The sequence below is a fragment of the Mesocricetus auratus genome, unplaced genomic scaffold (genome assembly GCF_017639785.1).
Source record: "Mesocricetus auratus isolate SY011 unplaced genomic scaffold, BCM_Maur_2.0 Super-Scaffold_4256, whole genome shotgun sequence".
NCBI classification, from domain to species: Eukaryota; Metazoa; Chordata; class Mammalia; order Rodentia; family Cricetidae; genus Mesocricetus; species Mesocricetus auratus.
This window is the reverse complement of record NW_024429182.1, coordinates 110,696,961-110,716,543: the sequence shown is the minus strand read 5'-3', so window position 1 is coordinate 110,716,543 and position 19,583 is coordinate 110,696,961. Positions and strand designations below refer to the sequence as shown.

General features: G+C 38.4%; 1 protein-coding gene across 3 annotated transcripts in view; it reads left to right on the top strand.

Moving 5' to 3' along the window:
* Positions 1–3,203, top strand: part of Nox4 (NADPH oxidase 4) — a 132,434-nt gene extending 129,231 nt beyond the window's left edge. For all 3 annotated transcript variants that reach the window (XM_021236119.2, XM_005085373.4, XM_040728899.1), the window contains one exon: positions 1,220–3,203. In XM_021236119.2, coding sequence (XP_021091778.1) covers positions 1,220–1,340 — 121 coding nt within the window. In that variant the 3' untranslated portion in view covers positions 1,341–3,203. The remainder of the gene's footprint in view (positions 1–1,219) is intronic.
* Positions 3,204–19,583: the final 16,380 nt, after the last annotated feature.

The window sequence follows — 19,583 nt, the reverse complement described above, 5'->3', positions numbered from 1 at the left end:
TTCTGATCAATAGCAACTTGATTTCTCAATTTCCTGTGATCTAAGTGCATAGTGCCTTCAGCAAGAGCATCTTGCCATCAAGTTCTGGTGAGCAGCCAAAAACAATGACAATAGCTTTTATTGTTTTGGAGGATTTTTGTGACACCTGCCCAACATCTCAGGAAAGGCTTCCTACACCTGGCACTAAACTTTTTATTTGCCAACCTGTGTCTTGGAGTATCATGATCCCCAGTTCCCTGGTGTATAGTAACAACAATGAAACTTTTCATGTTAATTTTGTGTGTGTGTGTGTGTGTGTGTGTGTGTGTGTGTGTGTGTGTAGTTCATACAGTAGTAGGTTTGTCATAATTTGGATGTTGAGATCAAGATCAGGGCTTCACCCATGCTAGGCAGCAGCACTAACACTGAGATGTACCTAAAGCCTGTTCTTTGGTTCTCTAATAAAGAGGAAGTCTCCATTATACCATCATGACTGCAAGTAAATGTTCTATTTTTTTACTACTTACTTGAATTTTGAAAGAGAAGAGTCTTAAAAATGTTTTCTGTATTTGTATTTTTCAATAAATCTGGTCTTTGTCTTCTGCTCCCCATTAAACTGGAATAATGAGGGTTTCCTGAATTTGTCTTCATTGGTTTAGGTAATGTTAAACATTTGATATCCTAAAAGGAAGCCAGTGCACATCAGTAAACCTTGGAGGAAGGTCAAATTGAAATATTTAACTCTTGAGGTTTACTTCTTCTATTTGTTAAACATTACTGAAGGACGATTTAGGTTAGAAAATAATAAAACCCGCTTGTCATTTTTCTGTGGATACAACAGTGCATATATCCAAGTGGATGAAAATTTGCTTTCCAATTGGTAGTGACTTTTCCATCTTTTTTTGAACTACAACTTATGCAACTCCATGTGAAAAGTTTAGAACAATATTTATAAAATTCCAGTTAACGAATTGTCATCTATTCATTCTTTTCCCTTAGTATGCTTCCCAGTGAAATGTAGTGAAAATATAAGACACGCTGCATAATTTCCACTAGTCAATCATAGTTACATTATTCTGAATTCAACTATGAAGGTCATAATTGGAAAGTTGTTTTAAAATGTAAAGCAGCAAGAAATATACTTTTCCAATACCTTAAACCCATGTTCATACAACTCAGTGCTTGTCATATTCTGCCAAAATTTGTACCTGATTTCCCATTTCTTCTCTTCTCTTTCCAGGAAAACAGTTGGAGTTTTCTGCTGTGGACCAAGTTCGATTTCCAAGACTCTTCATAATTTGAGTAACCAGAGCAACTCATACGGAACAAAATTTGAATACAATAAAGAATCCTTCAGTTAAAACTTAGAAGACTACTCTTTTGAGGACTCTAAAGAAAGAATAGTGCAATTTCGAAGACTTGGAAACTTCACTGAATCAAACAACTATGCTATGCCAAAGAATATCAAGGTTTCCTTACTTATGATTACTTCAAATGAGAATTCAAAGAATGTGGCAAAATGACATGTTTAATCCTGAAACTAAAGAGGCCCTGAAGAATATTTGATGTGGTGATTCACATTTTGATGGGCAAATTAAAAGAATGTTGTTAGATGCACACTGCTGATTTTTATGGGAAATTCAAAAACTCTCTTGCGAGGAACTGAACTCACTTGCTCTGAAGCAGATAGCCGCAATCCTCTTTAAATTGTTTTTGGTTGAACAGATTCAAGATTGAACAAAATTAAAAATTCATTGAAGTTCAGACTCCATTTTCTACGTTGTACATAAGTGGAGTAGCTTTAATTTGGAAAGGATCCAGACAAACACTTGGAATTTGAAACTGCAGCACAAAACTTTGTATCGATACGGGTACTTCATGTCCACGTCTAATCTCCTTCACTACTAGGTCTACTGTCTCCCTGCATTGTTTCTCCTCCACACTCTCCAAAGCCTTCCGCCCATGTTGATATGGTATCTACTTTCTAATTTTTGTGCTTTATCCTCTACTATGGAAATCTGATTCAGCTGACCTTGGACACAATAATTTAATACAACTATTTTATCACCAATTTGCTCCATTGAGTACTATTGCATAGTAATGAAAACTGTAAAAGGTAGCCTACTAAAGTGCCTTGTTTAGTTTATGCTTAGACACCAAAGAGTCTTGTATCTTGCAGCGAACACTGAAACACAAGACCTCTCCCTTTGTCTCACTTTGCTTTCAGCCAGAGATACTGAAGTCACATTCCTCTAGTGGGACCCTCACTTTGCTTTCTACAAAAGTGTAACTACTTCACTATTTATTAAAATTTAAGCTAAGAATCACTAATATTATTTTTGCACTATTTGGTATCACGGTTGGTTACTAGGTTTAAATTGCCTATTTGTGTGACCCAATCAATTTATGACCTCTCATTATTTAATATTCTTCAACCAGAAGGAAAATCTACTTTACTACCTTAGTAATTAAGATATTCATATGGTTTCTCAATTTAATTTGGTCAAACTATTAATGCTATCAAGTGTAAAATATTGCTGAAATCAGCTCCCTTCCTTATTTTTGGCAGTCTTTTGCATGTCAGATAACAATGATAAATGTTGTTTATTTGGTTTTGGTGAGATTCACCACTAGCAAACAAGCATACTAAAACATCTAGTACCAACTGAACACATATGTATTTAGTTACGCATATTTTTTTCATTTTCCTTGAAACACTTTCTTATTCCTTCTATGGGCAATGTGCAATGCTCATGTAGATTGAGCTCTGAGGACACCTCTATACCATTATATCTTGGCCATGCTATCCAGATTATGAAGGACTTTCATACAAACACTGATCAAAAAGAACTCAAAAAGAAGCGAGTTTATCCAGGCATGATGTGCAATACTGACTCCTTATTGATCATAACATTCATGTAATTAATTATATGAATTTGTCAGATTTCAATAATTCAGATCAAGCATTTTTGCAAAGAAAGATGATATTTCAAAAGTTGTCTGCAATATTGGGTGAACCTCTTTGCCTAATCTAAATTCCAGTGCATGTTGAAGTATCTATATGTTAAACATAGTTTTTTTTTGAACATGAATAAAATTAAAGCTTTATTACTCATATAGAAGACAGCTTTGTTTTGACAGATTATTTCTATGTTGGCCATTACTGTTGTGTATGCCTTAAATCATTAATTTTGATGGCAATAAATGTTAAAATTGAAGTGGTATCCATGAAATCTGTATAAGTTTACCTTTTTAACAGATAAATCAGCAATTTTGGGAAGGTGGGTGTTCACTGGTTTGTGAAAAGATAAAAATAATTGAAGAAGTACCATATAAGTACATGATAACCTTAAGAATTAAGATTCTGCTGCTACTAATGACAAAATCAACTCGTTTGACTATGGGCTAAGATTTTTCATTTGGACTCATTTGATAATATTTGTAGTACTATTTATTCTTTTAAATTTGATTTGAAACATTGTCTTGTGTAGAACAAATTCCTCTTAAGCTTGTTGTGCAACCAAAGATAGTCTTGAACTTCTTTTCCTCCTGTCTCTATACCCTAAGTGCTAGAATAAAAGCATGCATTGCCATAGAATATACTAATTATTTAGGTAACACATCTTTTTGATAACATAATGCAAATCATGCTCTGTTATATAACATACTGGATATAATTTGGGAGAACAAACTTTCTCAAATACCAAGATCATATATGAAAGAATCTCCGGAACGTGATTTCTACTATTGTCTCTCTCCTTGTACATTCCCTTTATTTTTTTTCAAGAAACTGTCATTAATTTGTAGGTTTATACTAACAAATTTTTGTTGTGGACAGATAGAATACTGTTTATATGTTGATTAGCAAAGAATTCAGTGGTACTTTCCACCACCTTTTTTAATTTTGCATCTTATTTAGGTAAGGGAAAGAGGTTGTAGTTTTACATATAACTAAAACTAATAACCTCATATTCATATGTATATGAATATATATGCACAAATGTGTACCACTTGTGTGCCTTTTACCTGTGGTTCCAGAAGATGTCATCAGATTACATGTATGTATGTGTACATATATGTGGGTATGGATGTATGAATATATATGTATGTGTATGGATGTATGCATGCCTGTGTGCATGTATATAAACACATAACTCACACATAAAGAGAGAAAACTATAACCATACACATGTCTCAGACATAATTTTCTTTTCACGGTTAATTTCTGGTAAGAAAGAAACACTGCTTAATTCTTCATTTGTTGAATCAAAAAACTGTCAGTTGAGTGGTTGTGAAATTATAGGTGCTCTTAAAAGGCATGATGGACAAACCATATGCTGAAATATTTTTGCATACCTGTGTGATTATGACTTATCCAATCAGTGATTCCTTAGAGTAATTACAAAAAAAAAAGCCAGTGGCTTTCAATTACAGGTAGCTGTTAGAGACTTACTAGAGACAAAAGATGGCATTGTCATCAGTAGATAGTACAATTACACTGATGCTAAATAATGTTCACTATATTTAAAATATTTTTTATTTTTAACATATTGTATCCTTAGAGAATGTCCTACATACATGCAATATATTTTTACCATATTTACCCTCTTCTCCTCCCCCTAAATCCTCCTGGATCTACCTCATACTTTCCATCACTCACTCTCAACATCATATCCTCCCTTTCTCTCTCTCCCTCTCCCTCTCCCTCCCTCCCTCTCTCCCTCCCTCCCTCCCTCCCTCTCTCTCTCTCTCTCTTTCCTCTCTTTCTCTCTCTCTCTCTCTCTCTCTCTCTCTCTCTCTCTCTCTCTCTCTCTCTCTCTCTCTCTCTCTCTCTCTCTCTCTCTCTCCCTCTCTCTGTCTCCAGGGTTTCTCTGTATTGTTTTGGAGGCTGTCCTGGAACTTGGTCTGTATACCAGACTGGCCTGGAACTCAAAGAGATTCGCCGGCCTCTACCTCCTGAGTGTCTGGCCCTCTCTCTCTTTTTTAAACCCACTGAGTTCAACTTGTGTCACTGTTCTGATACTGCTCTTGGAGACATTAACAAATGTATGCTTGTCCCAGATATGGGACTGATTACAGACAAAAGTAAGTTACCACCAAAGTGCAACTTGGTGATCCAATGCGTTTTATTGGGGTTTATCACAGGGATAAGAGTGAGGGGTTACTCACAGGAACATGAACCAAAAGCTCAGCTACTCACACCTGGAAACCCACATCTCACTGCACAACTTAAATGTAGTTTGATAGGATGAAGAGTCTCTTTTGTAGGCATTTCAGTTGGCCTGACCATCTTCTAGGAAGTTCTACATCTTCCAGATGACTTGGTTTCTATGAGTATCTTCTAGTCAGCTGGTTTGGTTGTGAGAGTTTTGACCCTCAGCAGTCTTATGGTTTATATATGCTTGCGTATAGAGTAACCTAGTATATCTGGTCTGTTTAGGTGACTTCCTGAAGCCTTTGTATTGTTTGCTTCCTGATCATAATGAGATCTAATGCATGATGAAATAGTTAACCTCCCATTATAATATTCTGAGTTTTGAGGGTCTTTCCTCCAGGAAGAAATGCTTTGTCTCAGAGGAAATTGCTACACCATAGCCACCCATATGGACATGAGTGTGGAACCATCAACTGGAGAATGGCTTATCTATTTGGGACCACACTTCTAAAGAGAACTGACCCAACTTCCTCTCTAAGCCATAATCTATGAGTGGGAGCTCATGAGTCCCTCCTTCCTCCATGATAGAATGTTGACTGTCCTGATCTCTTAAAGATTTTGTATAAGCAACCTTACCTCCTGTAAGTTCATGGGAGTGTCACTTCTGTCATGTTCAGAAGACACTGTTGACACCACCTTCCCCAAACGTCTGCCTCTTAAGTCTTCTCGCTCCCTCTTCCACAATGTATTCTGTATCTTTGGGGAAAGTGATATGATTGAAGCCTATTTATAGCCTAGTATCCCACAGATAATTGTTTTCGTCACTTTGACCAGCAGGTAAAAACATTGCCATGGAAGCCTGATGACCTAAGCTCTGTTGGTCTAAACCCATCTGGACACAAACTCATGAACTGGTACATCAGGAAGGCAGGCTCATACAGAAGTATTGCTGGACTCTTGTAGAATAGCAAACCTGAAATATGTAGCACAAAAGAAATGATAAAAAAGACTACCTTTTCAGGGTAGGAGAGAATTGATTCCCAAAAATTTTTTCTCTGACCTTCACAAGTACAGCACAGCATTCATGTACCAATCTCTCTTTCCTCCCCTTCTCAAATAATAAATATAACTTCCTTTTTCTTGTGGTAGCTGTGACATTTCCACATTCAGTTATGATACAGTAATATAAAATGCTGAAGTTAGAACTCTTCTTTTGTACTTAAAGTAACTGATGCCCAAAGAGAGACTGTGACATATTTTAAGATATCCATATATAGAATAATTCAATTTTTAGAAATATTCTGAGAAGCTCTTTCCACTATGCTATGAAATATACATCCAATTGAATATCTAGCCCTGTTATCTTTATGACAGGGCTAGATATTTCCTGTGGTTGGCAACTATGGTAAATGGCAAGCTTCTCTGGAGAGTAATGTTGGACAATACAAAGTGAAATTTCTAGGAAATCCTAATATTTAATACTTTAGTTTAAAATGTAGGCTCATAGATGCAAGTCATAACTTTGAGAACTTTCTGGTCTCTAAGAAGCAATTTGATATGAAAACACAGGGTTATTTTCCTGTCTTTCTGTGCCTATAACTTGCTACTAGTCCAGCAGAGCCTGCCTTTGTAAAGTAGTGAAAAAAGAAATAAATGAAATAAAACAGTGTGCATCAGCCATCACAGGACACTGAGAATCATTGTTTCACTAGATCTAAATATTTTTTCATTAGCTCCAATTTCATTCCATTGTGTGTTCTTTTCAATTAACAACATTTGAAAAAGCTGTGAAACTAGGTTTCCTAAAGAAAAGCAAAGGTCTAATAAGCTGCAATGAAGAGTCAATTAAGAAAAGGAAAAAAAGCTATGCATCTTTTTAAACTTAGCATAAATTAAGTATGTTGGACTAGATATTGTCATTTAAACGCAGAACATTAATTCTTATAGGTAAAAAACATTCTCATAAGAACAATGTTAGAAATGTTGGAGAAATTAGAATTTTTTAAACATCAAGACAGTTACATTTGTATCACGAAGCATGCATAAGTGTGTAATAAAACTGAACATCATTTTTGCTTGGTTTGTTTATCAGGATCTTTTTCACATTTTCATTGACATTAGCATTTAACAGAACCTTTGTCTTTTAACAGAATTGCATCTGGCTTGACTAAGAAAGACCAACTGTATGCGTTGTCTAATGTATTAGTAGTAAAGGGAAGGGTGTTGCCGTCCATTGCTTATGCATTAAAGTTCTTACTGGAACTTCCTATCTCAAAAATCTTAGGGAATGCAAAGCTCAACAAATGGAGATATTAATAAGCACACTATTGTATTATTACTTTGAATCTCTTCACATATAGTGACACACTCATTTGAACTCTGTCATCTAGTAAATATAACTAAGTAATTTATTTTAGTGATGAGAAGTTTGCATAGTACGTAACATTGGGTCTCTTCACAGACTTTAAAATATGGCTTGACCAACACATTAACTAAGGGGAAAGCATTTACTTCTTTTTTTTTAAATTATCAATTAGGTCTTGATTGTAAAGTACCTATTTGCACCTAACTTGGACCATATCATGTGATGCATTCTGTAATGTGTGATGGAAATATTATGATTATCTGGATAAGCAGAGTACTAGCTCTTGAGTCAACTTGATATTTATAGACATATATCTACTGCTTGCTTGGATGCCATTATACATTTATATAACATGCATCACTAACATATCTGCAATTACCATTAAGAGGAAACTTTATTTCCTTTCAGTTATAATTTATTTTTAGAACAGTTGTGATTTATTTAAGAATGAAAATTATTTGTGCTTCTCATATTCTCTTAAATGTATAGTTTTCTACTGCAGTGTGTTCCACCCAGCAATGGTGACACCAATAAGGAAAACTGGTTTTCCTCCTCTAGGTAGCTTCACAGCTAGGGGTGGGACTTCTTACCCACATCCCCTCACCATGCTGGCAGTTTTTTCTGGCTTGAGCTGGTTTAGGTTTTGTGCATGCTACCAACAACTGCTGAGAATCCATATAGCAACTGTCCTTCTGTGAGCAGAAAATAGTATTTCTGTTTAGTCATACTTCACCTCTGGCTCTTAAAATCTTTATACCTCCTCTTATGAGCATTCATAGGAAGACATGTGATAAAGTAGCTGTCCATAGGCATTGTATCAAACCACCTATAGCTTATCAATGAAATAATTTTACAACAGAAATATATAATGTATCCATCGTGACTTCTCTTTCTCTTTAGAAATAGTTAAAGACAATTTATAGAGCTTTCCATCTCATAAAAGATATTTTGTGAGGTAAGTCTGGGCCTGTTTCTGGCCTGCCTTCCTGTGCCCTGCATGAAACCAGCTGAGGCCTGGGGACTGCCACTGCAGTTCCCATCCCAGGGAGGCCAACATACCCAGAGACTTCCAGCATCCTAGTCCCTTTCTCCTTCCAAAGGACTAAGTAAGCCTGGGTCTCTATTCAGCCTGCATTCTGGTGCCCTATGCATAACAAACTGAGGCCTGGGGACAATGTACTGTGGATCCCATACCCATGGGGTCAAGCCTATCCAAAGACTGAAAGGCCCCAATGCAAGGACCACCTCCATCCATGGAAAGAGGAGAGCCACCAGAGTATTGGACCTGCTTGCACCCACCAGAATGGAACACTGGTCATGTACCCATCTGGAGAGGAAGACACTACTTTTGCACCGACTGGAAGAAGGGATGGGAAGAAGACAATATAAAACAAACTCAGCAAAAGAAAAACCAATATGACCATGCAAATGTCTAGAGATTCTACATCAGCAAGACCAGAACATCCCAATGTAGATGAAGCAGAAGAGAATGACCTGAAAAACAGATTCATGAAATGATAGAGGCACTCAAAGAAGATATGAAGAAATCCTTTAAAGAAATGGAAGAAGCCCATCTTAGACCCGAATTCCTCCCACTCACCTCCCGGATCCCCTGGCATAGGGACAGCAGCCATCTCGACTCGCCTCCAGAAGGACTACCAACCAGGAGCCTGCAGAGAGCTGGTCCACTTCCATCCACACTCAAGGCAGAGGGCAGAGGCCACAGAGTATTGGATTTGTTTGCACCCACCAAAAGGGAAACTTTGCCAACTACCCACGAGGAGAGGAAGAGACTCTTTCTACACCAGCTGGAAGAAGTGATGGGGAAGAGGCAAAATAAGAACACACCCAGCAACAGAAAAACAAATATGACACCACCAGCGTCTAGAGACTGTACATCAGTAAGACCTGAACACCTCAGTGCGGATGCAGCAGAAGGGAATGACATTAAAAACACCTTCAAAAAATGATAAAGGCCCTCAAAGATGACATGAGAAAATCCCTTAAAGATATGGAAGAAAAAACAAACCAAAAAATGCAAGAAATAGAAGAAAAAATTATACCAAAAAATCCAACAAATGCAAGAAAGGGAGGAAAACATGAAGCACAAATTACATGAAACAATTCAAACAGTACAGAGTTGAAAGCTGACATGGAGACAATAAAAAAAGTCGGAAGGAATGCTGGAAATATAAAACCCGGGGAAATGGTCAGGTACTACAGATGCAAGCATAACCAACAGAATACAGAGATGGAAGATAGAATCTTAGGAAGACAAAATAGGAAAAATAGATTAATAAATCAAAGAAAATCTTAACTCCAAGACAAAATATCCAGGAAATATGGGACATCGTGAAAAGACCAAACCTAAGAATAATAGGTATAGAAGAAGGTGAAGAAAGCCAATTCAAAGGGACAGAAAACATAGTCAACAAAATCATAGAAGAAAACTTTCCCAACCTAAAGAAAGACATGTCATTGAAGGTACAAGAAGCTTACAGAACACCAAATAGAGTGGACAACAAAAACAAAGTCCCCCCCATCACATAATAATCTAGACCCCAAGCATACTGAATAAAGAAAGAATACTTAGAGCAGCTAAGGAAAAAGGTCAAATAACATAAAGGCAAACCAATAAGAATTGCACCTGACTTCTCCATGGAAACTCTGAAAGCCAGAAGGTCCTGGATAGATATTCTATCAACAATACGAGACCTCGGATGCCAGCCATGAGTACTATACCCAGCAAAGTTTTAAATCAATATAGATAGAGAAAACAAGACATTCCATGACAAAACCGGACTTAAACAATACATACCCAATAACCCAACCCTACAAAAAGTTCTGGAAGGAAAATTCCAGTCCAAGAAAGTTAACTACAACCAGAAAAACATAGGCAATAGATAATCCCACTTTACCAACAGCCAAAAGAGTAAAGGGTTAGAAATCCACATAAAATTCCACCAAAGACAATTCCAAAACAAATGACAATGAGCAATCAAAGGTCATTAGTATCCCTCAATATTAATAGTCTCAAATTGCTGATAAAAAGACATAGGCTAGCAGAATGGATACGAAGGTAGAACCCATCCTTCTGCTGCATACAAGAGACACACCTCAGCTTCCAAGACAGATGTTACCTCAGAGTTAAAGGTTGGGAAAATTTTTCCAATCAAATGGACCCAAGAAACAAGCAGAGGTAACAATCCTAATATCTAACAAATTAGACTTTAAATAAAACCAATCAAAGACATGAAGGAGGTCATTACATACTAATCACAGGAGAAATCCACCAAGGTGAAGTGTCTATCCTGAACATCTATGCCCCAAATACAAAGGCATCCATGTTCATAAAAGAAACAGTACTAAAACTTAAATCACATATAAAGCGCCACACACTTATAGTGGGAGATTTCAACACACCACTCTCACCACTAGACAGGAATACCAGACAGAAACTCAACAAAGAAGCAAAGGGTCTAATAGAAGTAATGACCCAACTGGGATTAACAGACATCTATAGAACATTTCATCCAAATAAAAAAGAATATACCTTCTTCTCACCACCACATGGAACCTTCTCAAAAACTTGGCAACATATCAAACCTCAGCAGCTACAAAAAAATTGGAATAACTCCATGCATCTTATCATACCACCAAGCGTTAAAATTAGAATTCAACAACAACACAAATTGCAGAAACCCTACAAATTTATAGAAATTGAATAATGCACAACTGCACAATTCCTCGGTCAAAGAGGAAATAAAAAAAGAAGTTAAAGACTTCCTAGAATTCAATGAGAATGAAGACACGACATACCCAAACCTATGGGACACTTTGAAAGCAGTGCTACTGGGGAAGTTCATAGCACTAAGTGTCCACATGAAGAAACTGGAGAATGGTTATAATGGAGAATTAACAGCACAGCTGAAAGCTCTACAACACAAAGAAGCAAACTCCCCCAGGAGGAGTAGACCCCAGGAAATAATCAAATTGAGGGGTAAAATCAATAAAGTAGAAACTGGGAAAACAGTACAAAGAATCAATGCAAAAAACAGTTGGTTCTTTGAGAAAATCAACAAGATAGACAAACCTTTGTCCAAACTTACCAAACAGCAGAGCATGAACATGCAAATTAACCAAATCAGAAATGAAAAGGGGGACATACAACAGACTCTGAGGAAATACAGATAATCATCAGGTCATACTTTGAAAACCTGTACTCCACAAAATTAGAAAATTTAAAGGAAATGGATGACTTCCTGGATAGCTATCATTTGCCAAAATTAAATCAAGAACAGATAAGCAATTTAAATAGACGTATAGCCCCTATAGAAATAGAAGCAGTCATCAAACGTCTTCCAACCAAAAACAGTCCAAGCCCAGATGGCCTCAATGCAGAATTCTACCAGAAATTCAAAGAACAGCTTATACCAATTCTTCTCAAAGTATTCCATGCAATAGAAGCAGAAGGGTCTTTGCCAAAATCTTTCTACGAGGCTTCAATAACCTTGATCTCCAAACCACACAAAGACACAACTAAGAAAGAGAACTTCAGACCATATCCCTCATGAATATTAATGCAAAAATACTCAATAAAATACTGGCAAATAGGATTCAAGAACACATCAAAACAATCATTCACCACGATCAAGTAGATTTCATCCCAGGGATGCAGGGATGGTTAAACATACGAAAATCAATCAATGTAATCCACCATGTAAACAAGCTGAAAAACAAAAATCACATGATCATCTCACTAGATGCTGAAAAAGCCTTTGACAAAATCCAACATCCCTTCATGATAAAGGTCTTGGAGAGATCTGGGATAACTGGAACATACCTAAACATAATAAAAGCTATATACAGTAAACCAACAGCCAACATCAAACTAAATGGACAGAAATTCAACAAAATTCCTCTAAAATCAAGAACAAGACAAGGCTGTCCACTCTCTCCATACCTTTTCAATATTGTGCTTGAAGTTCTAACCAGAGACATAAGACAACAAAAGAAGATCAAGGGGATAAATGGGAAAAGGAAGAGGGCAAACTTTCACTATTTGTAGATGATATGAAAGTTTACATAAATGACCCAAAGAACTCTACCAGGGAACTCTTACAGCTGATTAACACCTTCAGCAAAGTGGCAGGCTACAAGATCAACTCAAGAAAATCAGTAGCCCTACTATATACAGATGATAAAAGGGTTGAGAGAGAAATCAGAGAAACATCACCCTTTACAATTGCCGCAAACAACATAAAATACCTTGGGGTAACGTTAACCAAACAAGTGAATTACCTGTATTGCAAGAACAATGAATCTTTAAAGAAAGAAATTAAAGAAGCCCCCAGAAAATGGAAAGATCTCCCATGTTCTTGGATGGGTAGGATCAATGTAGTAAAAATGGCAATCCTGCCAAAAGCAATCTACAGATTCAATGCAATCCCCATTAAAATCCCAGCACAATTCTTCACAGACCTTGAAAGAACAATAATCAATTTTGTAGGGAAAATCAAAAGACCCAGGATAGCAAAACAACCCTGTTCAACAAGGCAACATCCAGAGGCATCACCATCCCTGACTTCAAGCTCTATTATAGAGCTATAGTCCTGTAAACAGCTTGGTATTGGCACAAAAATAGAGGTAGGCCAATGGAATCGAATTGAAAACCCTGATATTAACCCACACATATATGGACATCTGATCTTTGACAAAGAAGCTAAAAATATACAATGGAATAAAGAAAGCATCTTCAACAAATGGTGCTGGCATAGCTGGATGCGGGCATGTAGAAGAATGCAGATAGATCCATGTCTATCACCATGCAAAAAACTTACGTCCAAATGGATCAAAGACTTCAACATAAACCCAGCCACATTGAACCTCTTAGAAGAGTGGTACTCTTGAACGAATTGGTACAGGAGACAGCTTCCTGAACATAACACCAGTAGCACAGACAGTGAGATCAACAATTAATAAATGGGACCTCCTGAAACTGAGAAGCTTCTGTAAGGCAAAGGACACAGTCAGAATGGGAAAAATATTCACTAACCCCACATCTGACAGAAGGCTAATCTCCAAAATTTACGAAGAACTCAAGAAGCAAGCCTCCAAAACACCAAAGGATCCAATTAACAAGTGGGCTGCCAAACTAAATAAAGAAATTTCAATAGAGGAGTCTGAAATGGCTGAGAGGCACTTGAGAAAGTGTTTAACATTCTTAGCCATCTGGGAAATGCAAATCAAAGCAACTCTGAGATACCATCTCACTCCTGTCAGAATGGCTAAAATCAAAAACACCAATGACAATTAATGCTGGAAAGGATGTGGTGAAAGGGGAACACTCCTCCATTGCTGGTGGGAGTGCCAACTTGTTCAGCCACTTTGGAAATCAGTATGGAGATTCCTCAGAAAAATGGGAATAAACCTACCAGAAGACCCAGCAATTCCACTCTTAGGCATATATCCAAAAGATGCCCATTCATAGAACAAGGATGTCTGTTCCACTATGTTCATAGCAGCATTATTTGTAATAGCCAGAACTTGGAAGCAACTTAGATGCCCCTCAACCAAAGAGGGGATAGAGAAAATGTGGTACATTTACACAATGGAGTACTATTCACAATGGAATCCTGAGATTTGCAGGCAAATGGATGACACTAGAAGAAACCATCCTGAGTGAGGTAACTCAGTCACAAAAAGAGAAATATGGCATGTACTCTCTTATATATGGAATTTATATATAGATCTAGGGAGTGCCAGCCTACAATCTGATGGCCAGAGAGTCTGAGAAATGGAACCCTCATTCTGTGGCTGATGGAAGCAGAGGTAGACTCCCACAGCTAAACACTGAGCTGCACTCAAGAAATCCAGTGACAGAGAGGGAGGACTGATGACTAAGGGGCTTAAGACTGGGCTGGTTTAGCCCCCAGAAACAGCTGACCTGGCAAGGGTAAGCTCTTGAATCCCAGGCTGATGCCTCGGAATCCAGCATGGGACTGATCAAGATCCCCTGAATGTGGGTGTCAGTGAGGAGGCCTAGGTAATCTATTGAGCCTTGTGTAGTCGATCAGTATTTATTCCGGGTATACAAATGGACTTTGGGCACCCATCCAACAATGAGAGATGCACTCTCAGCCTGGACTTTTGGGGGAGAGTCTAGGCCCTGCCCTGGATGAAATGACAGACTATGGACACCTCCATGGAGGGCCTCACCCTCCATGGGGAAATGAGGTGATATTGGGGGGATTGTTGAGTGGACACGGGAAGAGGGGGAGGAAAAGGAGAGGGACCTAGAATTGACCTGTCAAGCAACCTTGCTTCTAATTCAAATTTAAATTTAAAAATAAAAAAATATAAAAAAGCAGGTGAAGAAACCCACTTCAAAGTGGTAGAAAACATATTCAACAAACTCATGGAAGAAACCTTTCCCAACCTCAAGAAAGACATGCCAAAGAAAGTAAAAGAAGCATACAGAACACCAAATAGAAAGGACCACAAAAATGCCCCTTGCCACATAATAATCAAGACCCAAAACATACAGAATAAAGAAAGAACATTAGGAGAAGCTAAGTAAAAACTTCAGGTAACATATAAAGGCAAACCTATCAGAATTACACGTGATGTCTTCATGGAAACTCTGAAAGCCAGAAGGTCCAGGATCGATGTTCTACCACTACTAATAGACTGCAGATGCCAGCCCAGACTACTACACTAGTAGCACAGACACTGTGATAGATAATTAATAAATGGGACCTCCTGCAAGCAAAGGACACAGTGAACAAGACAAAAAAAAGTAGCCCACAGAATGGCAAAGATATTCACAAACTTTACATCTGATACAAGGCTGATCTGCAAAATACCAAAAGATCCAATTGACAAGGGGGTTACAGAACTAAATAGAAAATTGTTAATAGAGGAGTCTAAAATGGCTGATAGACACATAAGAAAGTACACAATGTCCTTAGCCATTAGGGAAATGCGAATCCAAAGAACTCTGAGATACCATCTTACTGCTGTCAGAATGGCTAAAATAAAAAACACCAATGACAGTTTATACTGGAAAGGATGTGGAGAAATGGAACACTCTTCCACTGCTGGTGGGAGTGCCAACTAGTACAGCTACTTTGAAAATCAATATGGAAATTCCTCGGGAAAAATGGGAATCAGTTTACTACAAGATCCAGCAATTCCACATTTAGGCATACACCCAAAAGACTCACATTCATACAACTGGGACATCTGTTCAGCCATGTTCATAGCAGCATTATATGTAATTGCCAGAACCTGGAAGCAACCTACTTGCCATTCAACTGAAGAATGGAAAGAGAAAATGTTGTACACTTACACAATTGAGTACTACTCAGCAGAAGAAAACAATGGAATCTTGAAATTTGCAGGCGAATGGATGGTACTAGAAGAAACCACCCCTAGTGAGGTTACCCAGTCACAAAAAGACAATCATGGTATGTACTCACTCATATATGGATTTTAGACAAAGATCAGGGGAATGCAAGCCTAACATCCCACTGACAGAGTCTGGGAAACAGGGAGGACCCTAAGAGAGATATTCATCATACCCCAGAGAAGGGGATAGGACAGTATCTCTTGAACAGATAAGGAGAACTGGGAAAGGGGAGAAAGAGCTGGCTAAAAGAGAGGGGGAGACCCAGAGGGTGAAGAGGACATAGAGGAGCAGGAAGGTTGATTCCGGGTAAGAACAGAGGAGAGCAGGTTAAGAGATACCATAATAGAGGGAGTCATTATGTATTTAAGGAGAGATCTGGCAATAGTGATAACTCCAGAGATCTACTAGGATGACACCAGCTGACAAACTAAGTAATAATGGAGAGGCTACCTTAAATGCCTTTCCCTGATAATGAGATTGATGACTACCTTATATGTCATCTTGCAATCTTCAACCAGTGGCTGAGGGAAGCAGGCAGACACCCACAGCTAAACACTGAACTGAACTCCTGGAACCCATGTACCTGATCCATACCCTCTAAATTTGGGTAAGGAGTTCTGGGCAATCTATGTGTCCTTGCGTAGTAGATCAGTAGTTACCCCTGGCATAAAATGGACTTTGGGACCCCATTTCAAGTAGAAGGATGCTCTCTCTCAGTCTGGATACATAGGGGAGGGCCTAGGCCCTGCTCCCGATGAAATGACAGACTATAGAGTTCCCTGTAGAGGACCTTACCCTCCCTGGGTAGCAGAGTGGGGATTGGGTGGGGGGCTAGGGGCTGGTGGAGGGATGGGAAAGAGGGGAAGGAGAGGCAGCTGGGATTGACATGTGAAGCAATTTTGTTTCTAATCTAAATTTAAACTTAAAAATAAATTAAAAAAAAGAAAGTAACTAAAGAAGCTACCAGAAAATGGATAGATCTCCCAGGTTCTTGAATAGGTTAGGATCAATGTAGTAAAAATGGCAATCTTGCTAAAAGAAATCTATAGATTCTATGCCATCCCCATCAAAACACCAGCACAATTCCCTCCTCCCATGCCTTCCCCCCAACCCCGCCTTCATCCCCTCATTTCCCCAGGGAGGGTGAGGCCCTCCATGGGGGTGTCCATAGTCTGTCATTTCAACCAGGGCAGGGCCTAGACCCTCCCCCAAGAGTTCAGGGTGAGAGTGCATCTCACATTGTTGGATGGGAGTCCAAAGTCCGTGTGTATACTCAGGATAAATACTGATCTACTGCCCAAGGCTCAATAGATTACCTAGGCCTCCTCATTGGCACCCTCATTCAGGGGGTCTTGATCAGTCCCATGCTGGATTCCCAGGCTGATGCCTTGGATTCAAGAGTTAACCTTTGTCAAGTCAGCTGTTTCTGGGGGTTAAACCAGCCCAGTCTTAAGCCCCTTGGTCATCAGTCCTCCCTTTCTGTCACTGGATTTCCTGAGTTCAGCTCAGTGCTTAGCCGTGGGAGTCTGCCTCTGCTTCCATCAGCCACTGAATGAAGGTTCTATTTCCCAGACTCTCTGGCCATCAGATTGTAGGCTGGCTGTTGGGGAAGTCCTGTTATTTTCCACTTCTGACACCATTCTGTAAAGGGAAGCCTTTTCTTGAGAAGGAGCCGTTCCACCAGCCTGGTTCCAGAGCCGCATCAGTCCCAAATAAACACACAGGAGGCTATATTAATTATGAAGCTGTTGGCCTTGCTTGTTTCTTACTAGCTAGCTCTGACTTAAGTAATTACCCCATAATTGTTAATCTAAGTATGTTTCTTACCGGAGAATAGTTCCAGGCTTCCTACCCCCATGGTGTTACATGCTGACTCTCTTGTGTTTCTCCTTCCCAGAATCCTCCTGGACTCCTAGCCCCACCTATCTAGATTCCTATAGGCTCAACAGTACTTTATTGACAAATAACAGGCAAATAACAGGGCTTCCCAACATCTCCTCTTTTCTGTTTAAACAAAAGAAAGGTCTTAACTTTAACATAGTCAAATTATATACAACAGAACAGTTATCAAGTAAGAATACAGTTACAATATTTTGTCTATCAACATTCAGCAAGATTTAAAGAAAATATCATCTATCTCATTCTTGTGAGTCCAAAGTCCTATATGTAGCTTATCTTTTATCATAACTAAGGAAAACTATAACTATCTGTCTTCAATTCCATCAAAGACCACAGAAGGATGATATATAAACACTAGGATTGACAGAGACATCTTACTGCCTGGACAGTCACCCGAAGTTCATCTGTAACGTTGGGGCATCCATCTTCAGCCCATAGGCCCCAATGTATCCAGAAGATTTCTCAGCAAAGCAGGAAATTTCAAACTGTCCATCTGCGTTCGCAGTCTGTCAGTCATTTTTCTTTGTCCTGCAGCAAGTCTCGTAGACTCTTCATGAAGCAGGAACCCTGTAAGACTGAGTTCAGTAGTCACTTTCCTGTGGGTCCTGCATGTCCAGTTTATACAGCAACATTCAGTCTAGGCAAGAGCAGTTTCTTGCCCAAATGGCTAATCTTGCCATGTTGAAAGCAAACTCCATAACGAGTTTCTTCAATGCCCATTTTCCTCTCATAATTGGTGCTGCCAGGAGCAGACATTTCTCATTGTCAAGAAAAACCCTAAACCATTTTAAATGCCATTTTCTGAAGGTCTTTGAGAGGTTTGAAGACTGTTTAATCTATCTCAAATATATTTCTGTATATCTAGAAAACCTAACTTACCTAACTATAACTTCTGACATTATAAGTAAATATCTATAGTCTGTATTCAATTATGTATTATGTTTTAAAAGATCAGTATAAGCACAATACTTAATCAAGAGGAGAAATATAAGCATCACAAAATTTACCTTGAATTTGTATCAATAAATGAAAAACAATACCCATACCATAATTCCCTTTTTTACCATTAAAAAAGACTGGCTGTGATCACTAGCCAATTATAAATAACCCCATTTAAATGAGAACAAAGATTTATAAACAAGATGGGAATTGGGACGTCGCTCATTCCAAACTGTTTCCTGCTGGAAGGGGGCGCTGTTTATACCATGGGGATCATGACAAAACTCAGAAACCTGTATAAGTCCGTATTTTCAGGGTCTGTAAGGCTGCATCATCTTAATTGTCTCAATTGTTGGAACACCTTGTCCACTGCTTCCGGGGGTCTTGGTTCGTCGAACCACAGAAGCCTGGAAGGAATCCTCAGCTTTTCATTTTCTGTAGAAACATAAGCAAAAACTCCTCTTTCCGAGTAACATATCCTTATACTTAAATTTTGAAGTCAAGGCATTTTCAAAAGATAGAAGTTGGATTAATTTAGCAGCATTTATAAGCAAGTGTACTTTAGTAGCAGTTCCTTCCCGAGCAAGCAAAAAACTGAAAAACATAATAGCGTACAGTATCCAGACTTTCTGTGTATTTTCCATCTTTACATGGCTTATTTATTTATCTATTATTACTCTATTTATTTTACTTTTATTTCTTTTTTTCTGAGACAGGGTTTCTCTTTGGAAATCCGCCTGCCTCTGCCTCTGGAGTAAATCCTACCGGTGTGCGCCACCACAACACTGGCTTTTGTATTTATTTACCACTTTGCCATTTCATTTTCTCTCTCAATC